This window comes from Pan troglodytes, chromosome 7, assembly GCF_028858775.2.
Source record: "Pan troglodytes isolate AG18354 chromosome 7, NHGRI_mPanTro3-v2.0_pri, whole genome shotgun sequence".
NCBI lineage: Eukaryota > Metazoa > Chordata > Mammalia > Primates > Hominidae > Pan > Pan troglodytes.
In genome coordinates this window covers 113,442,594-113,461,914 of record NC_072405.2, presented here as the reverse complement: position 1 = coordinate 113,461,914, position 19,321 = coordinate 113,442,594, and the positions used below count along the sequence as shown (strand labels likewise).

At 41.9% G+C, this 19,321-nt stretch overlaps 1 protein-coding gene and 1 long non-coding RNA gene across 12 annotated transcripts in view; one reads left to right on the top strand and one right to left on the bottom strand.

Moving 5' to 3' along the window:
* LOC112204210 (uncharacterized) overlaps positions 1 to 19,321 on the top strand; it is a 166,132-nt gene that overhangs the window by 92,327 nt on the left and 54,484 nt on the right. Inside the window, exon 7 of the long non-coding RNA XR_010159320.1 lies at positions 3,891 to 3,961. This is a non-coding gene — a long non-coding RNA (uncharacterized LOC112204210). The remainder of the gene's footprint in view (positions 1 to 3,890; positions 3,962 to 19,321) is intronic.
* Positions 1 to 19,321, bottom strand: part of BAALC (BAALC binder of MAP3K1 and KLF4) — a 114,794-nt gene that overhangs the window by 46,991 nt on the left and 48,482 nt on the right. The window contains exon 2 of one of the 11 annotated variants that reach the window (XM_054657432.2): positions 14,569 to 14,675. The exons of the other annotated variants lie outside the window; for them this stretch is intronic. Within the exon in view, the coding sequence (XP_054513407.1) occupies positions 14,590 to 14,675 (86 nt within the window). The 3' untranslated portion in view covers positions 14,569 to 14,589. Of the gene's footprint in view, positions 1 to 14,568; positions 14,676 to 19,321 lie in introns of those variants that run through there. 11 annotated transcript variants of the gene reach the window in all.

Below are 19,321 nucleotides of genomic sequence, written 5' to 3'. Positions count from 1 at the left end.
AATGCCCCTTGGAGTCACTTGCACAAAATCTCCATCTCAGGCTCTGTTACTACCAGAGCCAAGACAATATACATACCCTGCTTGTTGGATGTATTTCTTCTGCCCCTCCAGTCTCACTCTCCCCTTCTCTCTACCCTGCTCTGTGTCCCAGGAGACTGACCTGAATGCACATGTCAACAGGCTCTCTTGTCCACCGGCTTCTAGTGGGGTTTGACCAATGGGAGGAATTAGCTTTAGAGGGGAAGGGTCTGCGGCGGCACATTGAGGTCAGGTTTTTATTTCCCTAGCTCCTTCCTTGCAGGTTGTCTTGGGTGGACCACGTCCTCTACATACTTCTTCAAGAAAATCTCTCAGCAAGAAAAGCCTGAGAGATTGTTCAATTAAGTCTCCCTGATGACTTCAGGGAGAGCTCAGGGAACTGAGGAGAATGGAAGACAGATGGTCAGTTGTTGAGTAGAGAGTTACAGATGCTGTATCAGTCAGGGTTCTCATCTGTAAGCAACAGAAATTGATTGGAGAATTAAAGCTTTAAAAAAGGATTTATTAAAATAATCTGGGAGCTCACAGTGTTTCTGGGAAGGCTGGAGGTTGAGGCATGGAGGCTATCAAGGGACAACTTCCTAAATCTTTCCACCAACCCTAGACTCTGGAAACTGCCCTCAGCACTGCTGCCACACTTATATTTAAAACTTATTATTTTTCTGAGATAAAAGTTTAACTGGGTGTCTTCAATTTTATCTGGCAACCCTATTGGGGTTATGCAAAATGCTCATCAAGTGCCCCAGAGTGGGGACATTGTTGTGAAAGTTGCACTGTACTAAACCCTGGGCTCTATTTGCATGTCTACTCCACACCACTCCTCTCGTGCTGGGGAGACGGGAGAATTACCCTTATTTTACAGAAGAAGAAATTGAAGTTTAACCCAGGTTCCGTATGTTTCCAAAGCTTGTGGTATTAGCAAAAACTCCCAAGTAGGCAGTTCTCAAATTTTAATGCATGAAACTACATGAAACTCACCTGGGGTGTCTGTTAAAATGCAGATCTCTACATTCATTCCTCCAGAACTTCTGATTCAGTAGGGGCCCAGGAATATGCATCTTAACAAGTTCCCTGTATCCCACCCCCAGGGATTCTAAGGCAGGGGATTCTAAAGACTGCAGAGGCTCATCTATATTATAGATATATATAGATCTATCTATCTATCTATCTATCTTTCTATCTATCATCTATCTATCTGACATAGAGATCAACACTCGTGTTAGTTTTGAGGGTCACAAAGTACTCATGTATATTTTTTCCATAGTGAAGTCTGTACCAGTAAATTAGGAGACACTTATGTACCCCTAGAGTATTTCTTGTTTGACACCCTTCACAAAATTTTCATTCCATGCAGGAAACAAGTCAAATCACTGAACTTTGCCAAAAGATAGGAAATAGCTGTGTCCACAGCTTGCTGATAAATTGCAACCCCAGGGATTCCTTGCCAAAGCTTCTTGCTATTTTGGAAATGGAGCTGGGCAGGAGGGAAGAGTACAGAAATTAAAAATGGTAGCTGGAAGCCATGTGGAGAGCAGGTCAAGGGGTAATTTCTCCTTAGCTTGAGCACCTGGCTTTCCTTGGTGAAAGTGGTCACAGAGAGTTGGTCCAAAATCATCAGAAACAACCTGCAAGTCATTCTCCTCAATGACAGAAAACCAAAGTATAAGACATTGGCAATCAATATGGAAAGAATCTCCTAAAGTCACAGCCAGTGAAACTCTGGTTCATCAAACACTGTCTGGGCTCTCAGGTCCTGAACACATGGCAGATAATAATTTTGTCTAAACTGAGGTATAAGTAAAACAAGCTGTGATTGATCAGCCACTTACTAAGAATTTGTTTCATCTTTAAAATGAACTAAAATGGGACAGTGTCATTTCTTCAATCTGATGAGAAATTGTTGGCCACATACTATGTATAATACTATAATATGTGACCTTTTGCATGGCTATTACAAACACATTCTTAGAAAATATTGAGCAACCCTTAAATTTATGGTCATTTTTTTCTGGACAATTGTGCCAAGACACTTCAATGGGTAAAGAATAGTTTTTCAACACATGTGCTATGACAACTGAATATCTACATGCAAAATAATGAAGTGCACCCCCTACCTCACACCATATACAAAAACTAAGTCAAAAGGATCAAAGATCTAAATGTAAGGGCTAAAATCATAAAACACTGAAAGGAAAATATAGGTGTAAGTCTTCATGACCTTGGATTATCCAATTGTTTCTTAGAAATGACCCCAAAAGCACAAGCAACAACAATGAAAAATAGATATAATGAGCATTATCAAAACTGAAAACTTTTGTGATTCAAAGGACACCATGAAGAAAGTGAAAAGACAATCCACAGAATAGGAGAAAAACTTTACAAATTATATATTTGGTAAGGAACTAACTTTCAAAGAACTCCTACAACTCAATAATAAAAAAGATAAATAATCCAAATAAAACATCAGCAAAGGACCTGAGTAGACATTTCTTTATAGAAGATATGCGAATGGCCAATAAACACATGAAAAGATACTCAGCATCATTAGCTATCAAAGAAATGCATATCAAAAACCACAAGGAGATACCACTTCACACCCACTAGGATGGGGCTATAATAAAAAAAAGATAGAGAATAAGTGTTCTCAGAAATGTAGAGAATTCGGAAATCTCATACACTGCTGGTGGGAAGACAAAATGGTACAGCTGCTTTCAGTCTGCAATTCCGTAAAAGGTTGAACATAGTGGTACCATAACCCAGAAATTCCTGTAGGGTATACACCCAAGAGAAACGAAAGGCTATATCCACACAAAAACTTATTCATGAGTGTTCTTAGCAATCTTATTTATAATAGCCAAAAAGTAGAAACAACCCAAATATCCATCAATTGATGAATAGATAAATAAAATATAGTATGTATATACAATGGAATATTATTTGGCAGTTTGACAAAAAATGAAGTACTGATATATACTATGACATTGATGAACCTTGAAAACATTACGCTATGTGAAAGAAGCCAGTTACAGAAGGCCACATATTATATAATTCCATTTATATGAAATGTTCAGAAATAGGCAATTCTATAGATAGAAAAGTAGTGGTTATGTAGGGCTGGGGGTTTGGGAGGAAATGACAGTGACTGTTAATAAGTTCAGGGTTTCTTTTTGATGCAATGAAAATGTTCTAAAATTGATTGTGGGGGTGGTTGCACAACCCCAGGAATTTTAAAAATCATTTAATTGTATGCTTTAAATGGGTCAATTGTATGGTATGTGAATTATACCTCAACAAAGCTGTCATTTTTCAAATGGTGAGCAATACATTTTGGAATGTTTATTGACTAAAGAAAATATGGAAGCACATTTGGATTTGAACAGCAATGATCAAGGAGAGAAACTGACTAGTGGACTCGTATACTAGACAATGTAGCACTAGCAACAGCCCCCAAAGGACATGGGTCCTGACTAGGAAGATATTGGAAGACCACTGTTCCCTGTGATGAACCACCAGCCTGTAACATCTGCCATTGGCCATAGGGTTTGGTAGGGGAAATGGCTTCCCCATGGTACCCAGCAGCATGTGAGGCAGGAGCCTGCTGACACCGACAACTGGAACTGACAGGACAGGAGGCAGAAGCAAGGAGAGTCCTATTTGTCTTTGGCGAAATGGGCCTGAATTCTTCTCTTCCCAAAAAGATGCCCAGGAGACAACAGACAAGCTAATGAACTGGAAGGCAGCCAAAAGGAAAAGTAAAAATCTCACTTGCCTTCTCTCTAGTTCTACCCTTTGGACCTGCCAGTCTTCTCTGAGGGTGTACTTACTTTCCTCTCTCCCTTTGCTCCTCTCAGAGATGCCTCCCTTCCTTGAAACTTCTTCACCTTTGCTTCAAGAGCACCACAGAGCAGATTCTTCAAGGCAGGTACTGCCATATCTTTATGTTAATTACGGTGGGGTGTCCCAACTTGGTCATGAAATTCAGCTCTCTCTCCCACCAAACGTGTTTATATCTTACTATTCTAAGGTATGCAATATTGCTAGGACTGTAACAATACTCTATATTTTACGAGAGCCTTCCTCCCAAATTGCTCAAAACACTTCTCTTATGCTCTTCTCTTTCCTCTTTGTGTCTCCTTGAATCATTCTCTGACACTTTTAAAATGTGTACCTCCTGTATTAGTCTGCTCAGGCTGCCAAAATAAAGTACCACAGACTGATGGCTTAACCAAGAGATATTTATTTTCTCATAGTCCTGTAGGCTGGAAGTCCAAGATCAAGGTGTCAACAGGTTGGTTTCTCCTGAGACCTCTCTCTTTGGCTTGTAGATAGATGTCTTCTCCCTCTGTCTTCACATGGTCTTCCCTCTGAGTGTGTCTGTGTCCTAATCTCTTCTTATGACACCAGTCATACTGGATTTGTGCCTACCCAAATAACCTCATCTTACCTTAATTACCTCTTTAAAGGCCCTATCTTCAATTATAGTCACATTCTGAGGCGCTGGGGAAAGGCCTTCAAGCCATGAATTTTAGGGGTACACAGCTCAGCCCATATTACCTTGCATTTCTTTTTATAAAATAACATTTATGATCTCACATAAGAAATAGGTGTTTCATGTGGAAAACTGTACTATATTGGTAAGAAAAAAGTAAACAAAATTACTCATAATCTTATCTAGCAGGAATAACTATTATTGATATTTTGCCTACTGTGTCCCAAAACTTCAGTGCATAGACATGCATAGATTCTAAAAATTGAGACTATACAATAATACGATTCCATTTTCCACCTTTATCTGCCAACGTTTCTCCTGTTTCATTCTTCCTTCATCTGCTTCCTCCTCATCACAGATGATTTATTCCTTCCTTTGTCATTTGTCTTTCAATCAGCTAATTATTTGAAAACTATTTATTTGGTACCTACTATGTGCCAGGCACTATGCTGGGTGCTGGGTTTACATCTGAGGCTTCTAGTTTAGCAGTAGGTTGCAGTCTCTCAGCTAAATCCTTTTTCCAACCACCTTCCTTTCCTTGCTGCTTCTCCCTGTCTCTGCCTAGTTCCTCAATTCTACACCAGAGAGGATACAGGGCATAGATGACAAAGACTGAATTCTCATTGGAGGGAGAAGAAAGAGAAGAATTTGAATGGGCATTAACCTAATTCTCCTTAAAAGAGGGAGAACAAGGCAAAGTGGAGAACATTTAGAAGGCAATACGTCTTATCCATCCACATGTCTAACTCCCCCTTCCTCTTCCATGTGACACAGTATAGATCTCACCTTCTTACTCAGGCTCAAATGGTCTCTCCAGGGAATTGTTTACCTGTACAATCCCAACAAGCAGCAACCTTACCATGGAATGCTCCCCTAGGGTGACCAACAGGTGCCTGGGAAAAAAGTCCCAGGGGTTGCACATGAGGGGTGGTCCTCAGAATCATACTGCCCCTCTGGTGGCTGATTTACTCAGGAAGAGTTGCTGACTTTCCTTGGCCAAGGCCCTGCCCATCATGGCCTCCTTTCTGCTTGAATACGGAGACCTACTTTGATCTTTGATTCTTACTTCACTTCCTTACATATCCAGACAATTTGCCCTGCTTGTAGCCTGATCTCTTTCCACAAAGTCAGCAGATTTAATCAGTCAGAGATTTTAAAACGCCCTGGAGATGACTCCCTTAAACTGCTCCAAAGGTACCTAGTACGATAGGATGCTTGATGGCCTTCACTTTAGACTCTTTTTCTTAGTCACTGGAATTTTTCTTTAGGGAAAAAGTATTCTAATGCAATTTCCCTCCCTGCTATGGTCTGAATGTTGGTGTCCCCCCAAAATTCATATGTATAAATCTAACCCCCAATGCAATAGTATTAAGAGGCAGGACCTTTAGGAAGCAATTGCCATGACGGTTCTGTCTTCATGAACGATATTGGTGCCCTTATAAAAGAGGTTGAAGGGAGCTCATTGACCCACCATGTGAGAACACAGCAAGAGGTGCCATCTTTGAAGCAAAGAGCAAGCCTTCATCAGACACTGAATCTGTTGGTGCCTTGATCTTGGACTTCTCAGCCTCCAGAACTGTGAGAAATAATTTTCTGTTGCTTATAAATTACCCAGTATAGGTATTTCAGTCTAAGCCAGAACAGATGAAGACAGTCCCTGTTGTCTTTTACTCTTTGGTTGAATTATTTTTGGGGGTGGTTAGCCTTTTAAAGAAGTGGCAGCTGTTTTCCTGGTTGTTTTTGTTTGTTTTTTACTCCTTGACATTTTCTGACCTTAGTACAACTAGCCTTTTCATTAAGCTATTTCCACATCAACTGTAGTTGGCACTAAATTTTTCTCTGAGGTGGATATTAGAAATTAGATGATATTCCTTTGGGTATATACCTAGTAATGGGATTGCTGGGTTGAAAGGTATTTTCATCTTTCAGTCTTTGAGGTTTTGCCACACTGTCTTCCAGAATGGTTGAACTAATTTACATTCCCACCAACAGTATATAAGTGTCCTTTTTCTCCACAACCTCACCAGCATCTGTTATTTTTTGACCCTTTAATAATAACCATTCTGACTGGTGTTAGATGGTATCTCATTGTATTATAAAAACGCATACCCGTGCATGTTCATTGCAGCACTATTCACAATAGTAAAGACATGGAATCAACTTAAATGCCCCTTGGTGATAGACTAGATAAAGAAAATGTTGTATGTATACACCATAGAATACTATGCAGCCATAAAAAAAGAACAAGATCATGTCCTTTGCAGTAACATGGATGGAGATGGAGGCCATTATTCTTAGCAGACTAACACAGGAACAGAAAAACAAATGCCACATGTTCTCACTGATAAGTGGAGCTTAATGATGAGAACACATGGACACATAGGGGGAAACAGCACACACTGAGGCCTATTGGAGGGTGGAGGGTGGGAGGAGGGAGAAGATCAGGAAAAATAACTAATGGGTACTAGACTTAATACCTGGGTAATGAAATAATCTGTACAACAAACCCCCACGACACAAGTTTACCTGTGTAACAAACTTAATACTTGTACTCCTGAACTTAAAAGTTAAAAAAAAAAGAAAGAAAGAAATTAGATGATATATCTTTATTAGATGTAAGAAATATATTTTGGCCAATCAAAATTTGATTTCAATCAACTGAATTGTTTTAATTCTTGAAATTTTAAAATCGCTCAAAGCAATCAATCAATTATCTAGTATCCCTTGGGTGCTTACCCTGTGCCTAGCACTGTGCTGTTAGAGGGGGATATAAAACACTTGCCTATCTGAACCCTTTATGTATCTGTAATTTAATTGGGAACTTATGGCTTATTGAAGAATTACTGAAAAATAGAGCTATGCAAAATTTAAATAATATATCATTTCTTACCCATCAGAATGGCAAAAGTTAAAAAGTCTGATAATATTACATGTTGAAAGGATGTGTGTTAACACGTTCTCTCATATACTGCTGGTGGAAGTGCAGGTAAAACTGTCCATTTTGGAGGGCAATTGGCAGAGCCTATTCATGTTTAAAATGTGCACATCAAAATGACTCAGCAATTTCAGTCTTCAATATCTGCTTTAGAAAACCTCTTAACCATTGCACAAACGGGGTTGTTGAAGATGTTCTTTACACCACTGTAATAATGAAAAATAGAATCAATGTAGCCATTCTTCAGGTGGATAATTACTAAATAAATTGTGGTTTATCTAGACTATGGAATTCTATATAGCAATTTAAAGCTAATAAAGTAGACTTATATAGATAGAAATATATAGTGATGAATGGAAAAGCAAGTAGAGCATAAATATGTACAAATGACAGCTTTCAGAGTCTCACTCTGTTGCCTAGGCTGGAGTGCAGTGGCACAATTTCGGCTCACTGCAAGCTCCGTCTCCTGGGTTCAAGCAATTCTCCTGCCTCAGCCTCCTGAGTTGCTGGAACTACAGATGTGCACCACCACACCTGGCAATTTTTTTGTTTTTGTATTTTTAATACAGACAGGGTTTCACCATGTTGCCCCGGCTGGTCTGAAACTCCTGACCTCAGGTAATCTGCCTGTCTCAACCTCCCAAAGTGCTGGGATTACAGGTGTGAGCCATGGCGCCTGGCCAGCTTTTATGTTTAAAAAACTATATCTATGTTATGCTATTTTTGTACAGGGATACATACACACACATATACACACAGAAAACAAACTAGAGAGATGCCCAACAAACTGATAACAATGTTTGTCTTTGGGGAAAAGGCAGGGGACCAGGATCACGGGGTGATCAAAAGGGCATTATCTATAACATTTCTACCACCTTTTTTGATATATTACTCGTGAAATAAGAATGATTTTTAAGAAATAGAGCCATGTCACATTTTGTCTTTTCTAATTAGTAATAGCTTTAGACTCACCCAGAATATTAGGCTATTTATTTTTTAGTTATTATATCACATTTAATCATCAAATATGCTATCAAAAATAGTAATCAAATATAATGACACATAAGAACAGAAACACCACATAGGAATCAATACATTGCAATGCCTATTTTACAAAAAAAGTCCTACCTTTTTAAATCAATGGTTGGGATGCCCAACTTTCTGTAGGGCAGTCAGATGGTAATGTTCCTCAAGGCACCCTAACAGTGCATGTAGATGGAAAAAAATTATAGTTGTTCATAAGAACCTGTGGGATATTTAATGGCTCAAATCAGGCATGGTTAGTCCTCAGAGAGCAGAGGATTCTTGAGCAATGTTTAAAAGGAAAGACTGGGCATCGTTGGGATGAAGGCTGATATAGTTTTGATACTTGTCTCCTCCAAATCTCGTCTTGAAATGTAATCCTGTGTTGGAGGTGGGGCTGGGTGGGAGGTATTTGGATCATGGGGCATATCCTTCATGAATGGCTTAGCACCATCCCTTTGATGATGAATGAGTTCATGCGACATCTGGCTGTTTAAAAGTGTGTGGCACCTCCCCCACCACTCTTTCTCCCGCTCTTGCCCTGTGACACGCTGGCTGCCCGTCACCTTCCACCATGATTGTAAACTTCTAAGGCCTCACCAGAAGCAGACGACAGTACCATGCTTTCTGTAAAGCCTGCAGAACCATGAGCCAATTAAGCCTCTTTTCTTTATAAATTACCCAGCCTCAAGTACTTCTTTATAGCAACACAAGAATGGCCTAATACAAAAGTTGAAAGTAGAAATGGAATGAAATATACATTTGTGGGTTTTTGCCAGCCTTATGTTCAGACCTAAGGATACAAAGATGGAGACTCGAAAAACAATTCATATCTAAGATCATGGAGTTGGAATTTGATTCCCAGCTCTACTTCATTGTCACAACAATGTTGTAGGTAGATGTTATGATCCCCACTCCCTGCCACCTCTTTTTTTTTAAGAAGAGGAAACTCAGGGTCAGGCAATTTAAAGTGCCTGAGGTCCTGCTGCTGGTGCCAGAGCCAGGCTTCCGCCCAGATCTGCCAGACTCTAAAACCTTTCCTTTCACGTGCATTTGTGTTAACTTACATTATTAAAACAAAAAAATCTACAATGAATCATATTTTCCCTTTTCAGAGCTAGGCAATAATTAGTGGGTGTATGGTGTCATCAAATAAATGAAAGCCTTTTGTTTGTTGCTTTAAAGGTAATCCATAGTTCAAATGTCTTACTCCTCTAGGGTGAAGCATATCTAAAATCCAAGTAACTTGCCTTCAGAATTAAGTAGGTCACACTGAAGTGCAGCCAGTGAGAAAATGAGTGTATTTAATTAAACTACCTTGGTGCATTTTCTTCTCCCCAGACCCATGAAATGTTCTCCTGCCAGGAGCTCAACCCTCTGGGTCACCCACTAAAGATTAGACACTGATTCCCTAATACTCAGAAGCCACCACGAGGCTCATTTTCTGCACTCAGCAGCTCCCATGTCAGGGATACAGCCAGCTGGTGTTGGTCAATCTCTGCTCCAGGGAGGATTGCTCTGAGGTGGGAAATAATTCCAGGGAGGCTCACCAAGCCAGGGTGCTGCAGACCTTTGGTGATCCAATTAAGGGAGCTGAGAGAGGCTGCCAAACTAAGATGAGAAGGGATGGCGGCCTGTGGACTTCATTCTACAATGGGTAGCCAGTGCATTCTTTTAGAGCTAAAAATCTGGCCAGGTGTGGTGTCTCACACCTGTAATCCTAACACTTTGGGAGGTCAAGACAGGAAGATTGCTTGAGTCCAGGAGTTCAAGACCAGTGTGGGCAACATGGCAAAAACCCTTTTCTACAAAAAATAAAAAAGTTAGCCAGGCATGGTGGTGCATGCCTGTAGTCCCAGCTATTTGGGAGGCTGAGGTGGGAGGATCACTTGAACCTGGGAGGTGGAGGTTGCAGTGAGCTGAGATTGCACCACTGCACTCCAGCCTGGGCAACAGAATGAGACCCTGTCTCAAAAAACAATAACAATAACAACAAAAACAGAAACTATAAATGTGATCATGGCTACCTCTTCATAGACTTCTTAATGACCTAAGGGATAGACACACCGATCCCTATGTGCCCTGCAAGGCTCTTTGTGAGCTCTCCTGCTTCTTCTGGCCTGATGGGCTTATGCACTTCTCTCTGTCCTCTATGCTTCAACCTTATGGGACATTGAAGGCACCTCACAGTCTTTATAACACTGTTCCTTCTATTCTGAAGGCTCTCTCAATTGGCCTAATTCTCCATCTTGACTTAAACATGCATTTTTGGGGAAGGGGCACCTTCCCAGACTCCTCCTCAAGACCGGGTTGGACTCCCCTGCACTCCTGCAGTAGTGCACTTCTCTTTGGTGCATTCATCACTGTTGGTATCATTTGTTCCATGTCTGCTTGCCCCATTGGTCTGGGAGCTCCATGAAGACAAGGACCATGCCTGGGTTGCTCAAACAATATTTGTTGAAAGAGTCTTGAACTGTTTAGCCGGTTGCCAGAGCAGGTATCATCACTGCAGGAAGAAGCTGCCATATGGATCTCTATGTGTTAAAGTATTTTTTCCCTTGATGTACCAAACAGCTGAAATTCCAAAGAAAGCAAGTGCAAACATGAACCATGCTTGCTCTTCTAATTCCTATGGAGATATCAGGGAGTGAAAGGAACAGCTCGCATAAACAGTGAAGTCAGCCCTGACAGAGACTTGTCATAGGGTGCCAGCCACTCATCCCACCCTCCTCGTAAGGGGTTGCTATGGTTCCCAGGGACTCCCAATGAAAGCTGGTGTCTTTCCAGGGTTCAGGGCTGAGTGAAAACTTGAGGACAGTATGTTGAGCCTTCTCCAGATTCCTCATGAAGTTATGAGCGATTGCATTTGCCATTTAGGGGTTTGTGCTGCAGGAAGGAGAAATACCTTCTCCTCATGGACATCAAAGCCCTGTAGCAAAAGCAGTTCTCCAACCTCAGCTTGGTAAAGATCACGCTGAACTCAGCTTACAGGAAGAGCTTGGTGATGGGGCTGGGGATGCTGCACAGGGGCTGGTGAGGGTTCATGTAGACCAGAGTCATATAGGGCTTTCCTTCCCTCTTGCCACAGATGGCTACTTCGCTGCTGGGAAGGGGAGAGGGAGATTTGATGATGGGACTCCAGTAAGGTGCTGAGGGCCTGACTCCCAAACTTTCTGATTCTGGGACTAGAAGGTCTACAGGGCCAACTTTGTGCAGAACAGGAAGGCTCTCCAGCCTCAAAAATGCACCTCCTTTTCACTGATGCTTAAAATTCCTTGCCCAGGTGGTATGATTTGAATGTTTGTGTCCCCTCCAAAATTCATGTTGAAACTTACTCCCCAGCTGTGGTGGTATTAAAAGGTAGGGCATTTGGGAAAGCGATTAAGTCATAAGGGCAGAGTCTTATGAATAACTACTGTATAAATGGGCCGAAGGAAACTAGTGTAGGCCATTTTTTGCTCTTCCACCATGTGAGGACACAGCATTTGTGCCCTTTTTGCCCTTTGTCTCTTCTGCCATGTGAGGGCACTAGATGGCACCGTCTATGAGGAATGGGTCTTCCCCAAACACTGAACCTGCTGGCCCCTTGGTCTTGGACTTTCCAGCCTCTAGAACTGTGAGAAACAAATTTGTGTTTAATTTATAAATGACCCAACCTCAGATATTTTGTTATAACAACATGAATGGACTGACAGCTGAGAATCTGATCTTTTATTATACTATGATTCTCACTAAGCTTTAAATTTTAGTTACCTCCAGGAGAGGGAATATGGTAACTTTTACTCAGCTCTCCCAATCTTTTCAAGGCACAGGATTCTTATTTGTTACAATGACCTCACAGTTTGCTTCTAGGTTGAAGAAGGAGAGAGAAAATGATAAATTCACATCATTCTGTGACAGGAATTAAATTAAAGACTACATAATATTGTGTGTATTTGCAATGTCTCTCTACTTACCCTAATCCTTAAAGGCAAAAGACTCTTGTTTGCTAGAATGATCTGATGGCTTGCTTCAGGGTTAAGGAATCCCGGTAATTAACCAGGGGAAAGCAAGTCAAAGAAAAGAGAAACATTAAGTTGATTTATTTAATAGGCTTTAGGTGGAAAAGGGATGGAGAAGCAGAAGAGTGGTATCAGGGAAAGAAGATTTGGGGAAAATCTCTCCCTGCTTCATAAGAAAGTCTGAGAGTAAGAGGATTTCAAAGAGGTTTTCTTTGCATCAAAAGAAAACGACTTCCTTTTTGATATTTTTTCTTGCGAGACAAAGCAGGATTTGAGCTGCTTTTTCTTTCTTCATTGGCATATCTCTGAATTTGACTCCATTTTGAAAGTGAACCTCTTGGGGCCTTAAGCATCTCTGCATTGATGACTTAAATTCATGTTCACCCAACAAGCGTCTTTGGTGGCTGGTTCACTGTGTACCAGGGAAGAATGTGCTATCATGGTGTGGGCACTGCTTTTGGAGTCAGGAAGGCCTGGGTTCAAATTCCAGCTCTGTCCCTTGTATGACCTTTCAGAAGAGGCTAAATAATAATATTGACCATGTGCCATATTTACTCCTGTAAGTGGGCATTGTTATTCCCATTTTACAGACTAGGAAACAGTGGCTCAGAGAGGCCAAATAATTTGCTAAAAGACAACCAACCAGTGATGGATCCAGGACTCAAAACCCAGATCTGTGTGACTCCAAAGATGTCTTGTTCCCATCTATTTGCTCCCATCAAAGAAGAAAGAGTAGGTGAGCTGACACACGGTCAGGGCTAATTTCACAGTTCCCCACTCCCAGGCGCAACAATGTGCAAAAGGCTGACTTCAGGTCCTTTCTTGAGAGCAAGAGAGGGCACCAAATGGGTGAAAGAAAATGGAGAAAAGAGGCAGGGACAAGGGAATGTCACTAAAGATCAACTCTGCCAAGTTGGCCAGGATGTAGTGACTCCTAAAGGAACTAAAATCCAGATACTAAGGGGCCCCAGGAGGCCAACCAGGAGATCAGAGGTTGAGCTGAAGCAGGAGACCCAGATTTACAGAGCAGATTGCTGCTCTATCAGGGTCTGTTTACTGCATGCATATCAGAGGCCTGATAAGCGACACCTGTGACAGGGGTAAGCCATAAAGCATAATGTTCACAAGCTCTTTCTATGCCTCACCTTCTGTAGAAGGACAGATAATTGGGGGCTTGGCTAGCTACTGAAACTTGGTTATGCTGAATAGAAGTGGACAGAGCCCTAGAAAAACAGACCACGGGGTTGCAGATCATGGAGTTCTACACCAAATACTCACTGCACCTCTCTGATGTGCTAGACTCTGCACTAGGGCTGGGGGTGCAGAGGGGAGGGAGAGAGGCTCATTCCTTGTCCCTGGTGGTGATATCTGGGATGCTGGTAAGAGAGAAGTCTAAGAGGTGTTGCTGGTGGCAAAGCACAGAATGGGCCACAGAGAAGCACAGGCCAAGTCCTGCATGGCCATATGTATCTCGCTAAGGAGTGGATGCTGTCCCATGGCAATGGCAGCCCAGGAACTGTGTGGAGGATCCATTAGAAGGGCTCAAGCCTGGAGGTAGGGAGTCCAGCCAAGGGAGACTTGCCTTGGGGGTGCTGCCTCCTTTTAGAGTTTCCCTTGGCCATCTAAATGTATTATCTTTCCAGCTGGACTCACCGAATTGGAAATCTCTCTCAGAAGGCTGTAACTGGGAATTGTGCCACTTCAGAATGATGGCTTTTGCCAAAAAACTCACCTGATAAATGCAACTGACTATTTAGAAAGAAAGGGGGAAAAGCAAAACAATGGTGAATTAATAAGGATAATCCTTTATCTATAGCCACAATCTAAATGAGAAGGATTTCAGTAACAATTTAGAAAGGACACAGTCAGGATGAACAGGATTATGTTTGACAACCTACTCACTACATAGCTCACTATCAATAATTAAGTAGTTGGGCGGGCGCAGTGGCTCACGCCTGTAATCCCAGCACTTTGGGAGGCTGAGGCAGGTGGGTCACCTGAGGTCGAGAGTTCGAGACCAGTTTGACCAATATGATGAAACCCCGTCTCTACTAAAAGTACAAAAATTAGCCGGGCGTGGTGGCACATGCCTGTAATCCCAGCTACTCGGGAGGCTGAGACAGGAGAATCGCTTGAACCCGGGAGGCAGAGGTTGTGGTGAGCTGAGATCGCACCATTGCACTCCAGCCTGGGCAACAAGAGTGAAACTCCATCTCAAATAATAATAATAACAATAATAATAATAATTAAGTAGTTGGTGACACCCAAACTCTCTGTTGTGGCAGTCACATAAGACACTGATGCTGTGGGTTTTCTACTGAAAGTATAAAACAAAAACTCCAAGTGGGCTGATTTGATTTTGTATTTCTGAAATGCGGCAATTGACTCTTAAGCCCCCATTCCTGTCTCTGCAGCTTTCCCTGGGTAGCTTGGGAAACAAGTTTAAGCTTACTTTTTTCTTGTGAGAAATCTAATTTGAGCTCCCCCTTTTGACAAGTGCCTGCAAAGTTCTGGGTGTAGATGCAGTTGGCTTTGCCTTAAATCATATTCCTGTTCTTGATATTTATGGAGGGGGCTGGCTTTTCTGATGGAACAGTTTGAACATCATCATCCGTAAAGTCCATAACCTGCTTGTGTGATCTGACCCCACTCCAAATGCATGGATTCCATTTTGAACCAGAAGTTCTGCTTGGTTTGGCACACTAGAACCAGGGCATGTGAAGACAGAAAAATTGAAATCCTGTACGGTAGTTTTTCTTCAGTGTAAAACAACAGCAAAACTGATATTTGTTTCCATTTCTTTGTTTCCCATTCAAAATATCTGGATCACCCTGCAGAGATATAAAAGAATCCCTGTGGAAAACCTCATGAACTCAAGGTCATGCAGAGACTTAGGGAAGAACTGGGACTGGCTTATCAAGACTCTACACTACTGACCCAGGGCTTGGCAGTTTCTGTCCTAGAAATCAGCACACGCAGCTCATGCATCACCGAGAAGGTGGTCAGCCTAAGAAGTGGTTCCCCACTCTTTGTTCTAAGATATTCCTCTCTCAGAAACCACGTCTGTTTTCAACTTTTTTTTTTTTTTAGACAGTCTCACTCTTGTCACCCAGGCTGGAGTACAGTGGTGCAATCTTGGCTCACTGTAACCTCTGCCTCCCGGGTTCAAGCGATTCTTCTGCCTCAGCCTCCCAGGTAGCTGAGACTACAGGCGTGTGCCACCATGCCCAGCTAGTTTCTTGTATTTTATTAGTAGAGATGGGGTTTCACCATGTTGTCCAGTATGGTCTCAAACTGCTGAGCTCAGGCAATCCCCCCGCCTCAGCCTTCCGAAGTGCTAGGATTACAGGTGTGAGCCACTGCGCCCAGCCTGTTTCCAACTAATTTAACTCACATCTGATACCCAACTCTCTGCTCCCATTAGTTCATCTCAACTGGTATTTGCTGACTCTCTATACATGCCAGCAATTTCACCAGGCTCTGGGGACTCACAGAGGCATAAACTGCCATCTTCACCCTGCAGGCACTCAGATCTAGGGCAGGAGTTGAAAATGGAAATCAATGAAGTCCTTATAAATCATGTCATCCTTGTGGTCTAGTCCCGGAGTGCCATTAGATTAAAGGAAATAATGTTCAACACTCATAAGTTATTGGAAAGTAATCTAAATCCTTTACTTGCTTTTTTCAAAGAAAAGCAAAGAAAGTCTCATTCATATTCCATTGCAACACTTTATAATATCCCTAGATAATTGCTAAATAGTCAAGAAAACAGAAATATAGGCTTAATGAAAACATGAGAGAAAAGTTCAAAGACATGGAGGAGAATGGATGAAAGCGGGTGAGACTGGAGGGAGGAAAATTGGCTAGACCTATTACCATGGTAGTAATTGGAGGCAAGAGGTGATGAGAGCCTCAACTCAAACAATGGGATGGGGGTGGAGTTGAACAGGATGAATTCAAGAGATATTTAAGAGAGATGTGAGGGAGAGATTCAGGAAGTGATGTTGACAGCCCTGCAGAACAAGCTGAAAGTCTAACTTTCTCACATGGAGGTTTCTTGAGTCACTTTATACTCAATACGTCCAAACTGCATTTACCATGTTACCTTCAAGCCAGTTCCCCTTCCTGACTCTGCCATTTCTGTCAGACATGCCACCAATTTTCTAACCTCTGGCCTTAAAAACTGGTGGCCTATCATTTCCCTTCCCTTCTCCTTCATTCCCTATAATCACGTCTGACACAAATCCCTGCGTATCTCCTCAAATCACCCTTTGTTCTCTATTTATGCTTCCACTGGAAAGGTACAGTTCACCTCATCTAACCTCTAGATTACTGCAGTAACCTCCAGCTGGCCTCCTTGACTCCAGTCACCTCCCCACTGTCCAGCACATCCTAATCACGACAGGAAGACGGATCTTCCCTCAGCATGTCTTTCTCCCTCACACTGTACTGCCCCACTGCATCTGGTCCAAACACCTCTGTCTGGCTTGCAAGAGCTCCATCCTGTGGGCTCATGGTAATCACCAAGCTTGGTTCTGGTCAGGTGGGTATCCCTAGGCTCCTCAGAAAGGTCAGGCTCATGCCCACCTAGGTGTTATTGCTCCACATGATCCCCGACCTGGAATGCTCTTCCTCCCTCCTTCACCTTTCCAGTCTGGTGAGGGGGCAACCTCTGAACAGTGCCTTGCTTGCTGATGCCTGCCATCCGCAGTCAGTGTCACACAGCTTAACTCTAAATGATCCCTTGCTTATTCCAAGTGTCCAAGTTTTCTCCCCCCAGCTGGGCTGTCTATTCCCTTGGGAACAAAAATCTCTCACTTTGCTCAGCTGTCTCTGCTAATCCTGGAAGAAGAAAGATCTCAAGGGAGTTTTAGTATTTCAGTTTTTGATCGTATTTATGCTATGTTTTTATCCATATAAAGCATGAAAAATACAATAATGTTTGAAAATTCTCGCACAATTTGATCTCTAATTCATGTTACACTGTTAAATTATAATTATTAAATTACATATTTTAAAACCAAAGATTTAAGGTGAAGCTATATCTTAGGTCATAACCTCTTAACAAATGTGAACATCTCCATGTCTACAAGTTGTAGTGGATGTATTCTATTTCTTTTTTCTTCATGAGAATTTGTAAATGTTCCTAGACATAAACAGAAAGGAGTTTCTATTCATTGGGAACACACTACCTGCCAGGCACTGAATTAGTTGCTTTATTTTATTTAAGCCTCACTACTATCCTTGTTTCCTTAAAAATGAATTTTTATTTAACAGTTATATTTAAAAATAGTATTGCATATGTCAAAAAATGCACTTTGAAGTCTAATGGAACTAAAAGGTACTCCAATCTCCACTTTTAATGTTTCAAAGAAAATAATGAGACATTGTTTTAGAAAGTCATTGATTAAAATAAAGATGTGAGATTTTACAAGCAATTAGAGAAAATCTGTAACATGAATAAAGATTTAAAAATATATGTACTCCTTTCTCACTGTTGAATACATCTTGGCATGTTATCGAGCAAAGATCAGTTTATAACTTCAAGATACTGAAAGGTTGAGGAAGGGGAGCATGTGCCTGATTACTGGGCTATGAAAACTGTAAGTAGAGGAACATGCAGGTGTATTTTATCTCGCAGAATTCCTTTACAAATCTCTACATTTCTGAGCCCCTCTGCTCCACACACCCTGCATTCTGACTTCCTAAATCACAAAATTATCAACCCTTTCTTATTATTTTAAAAGGATACATTCTTCATTAGTGATTCCTTTCCTGACCTAATACCACAGCCTGTTATACAGAGCCTGAACTTCTAAGCCATGTGCAGCCGCCTGTCCCTCAACATCCCTTATCCTTTTCCCAGTAACCCCATCCCCACTTTCAGACTGTGCGGGGTCAGAGCCCATGACCAAGGGCAAAGCCAGTCACACTCAGCATTCTTGTAGACTATGTGGTTCAGGGGCATCGCATGGCCCGAGTTAGTAAATCTTAGGGCTTCTACAGGAGCTACTAGAAAAATGGCTCTATCCATTGGACTTGAATCTGGGAGCTGTGAGGTGGGGCTGTGGCAGTGGTCTGGCCATGGCAAAGGGAGGGCCTTTTTGAGAATGAAGCCAACAGAAGAAGGGGTTTGAGAGAGGGAGATGCTGGGTCCATGACATCAGGTGACTTGAACCCAGCCTTACTCCAAGCCAGCCCTATCCTAGGCCTTCCTGTTACCTGAGCTAATATAGACCTGTTTCTTTGCTAATTTATTAACAAATTAACAAATTCTTTGTTAATTTATTACTTGCCACTGAAAGAGTCCTAACTGACACACAGTGTAAACTTCAAGCTCTAATCTTTATTAGCACTCACCTAAGTTCAGCACTCCTTGGACACTAAGTCACAAAAGATTCTCTATCTTGTTTGCATGGAAGCTGGGATCTACACTGGGGTCCAGATGTGTCAGGACCAACTGGTGGGTGCCAGAAGCATATCTGCATTAGTGATTAAGGGGTCTCACCAAAATAACTCCCTCTAAGGGAATAAGGACCCAGGCCCAGCAAGCCTTACCCAGTGTGAAGATAAGCCAAGCCCCAGAGGTCAGAGGGGAGGAGCATGTGTCCTGTCCACAACCTGACCCCAAAGAGATGAGGGACCATAAGCAAAAAGCAGAAAGCTGTTTGCCAAAATATTAACTAAGACATAGAGTACAAGCAACACTACTTGGGGGCCACTCTAAGCTTATAGCTTAACACAAAAAGGGATGAGAGTCTCCTCTCCTGCTTTACAATGCAACTCTGTTTGTTCTGCACACTCTGGCTCTGGAGCAGGGTTTCTCAGTCTCAG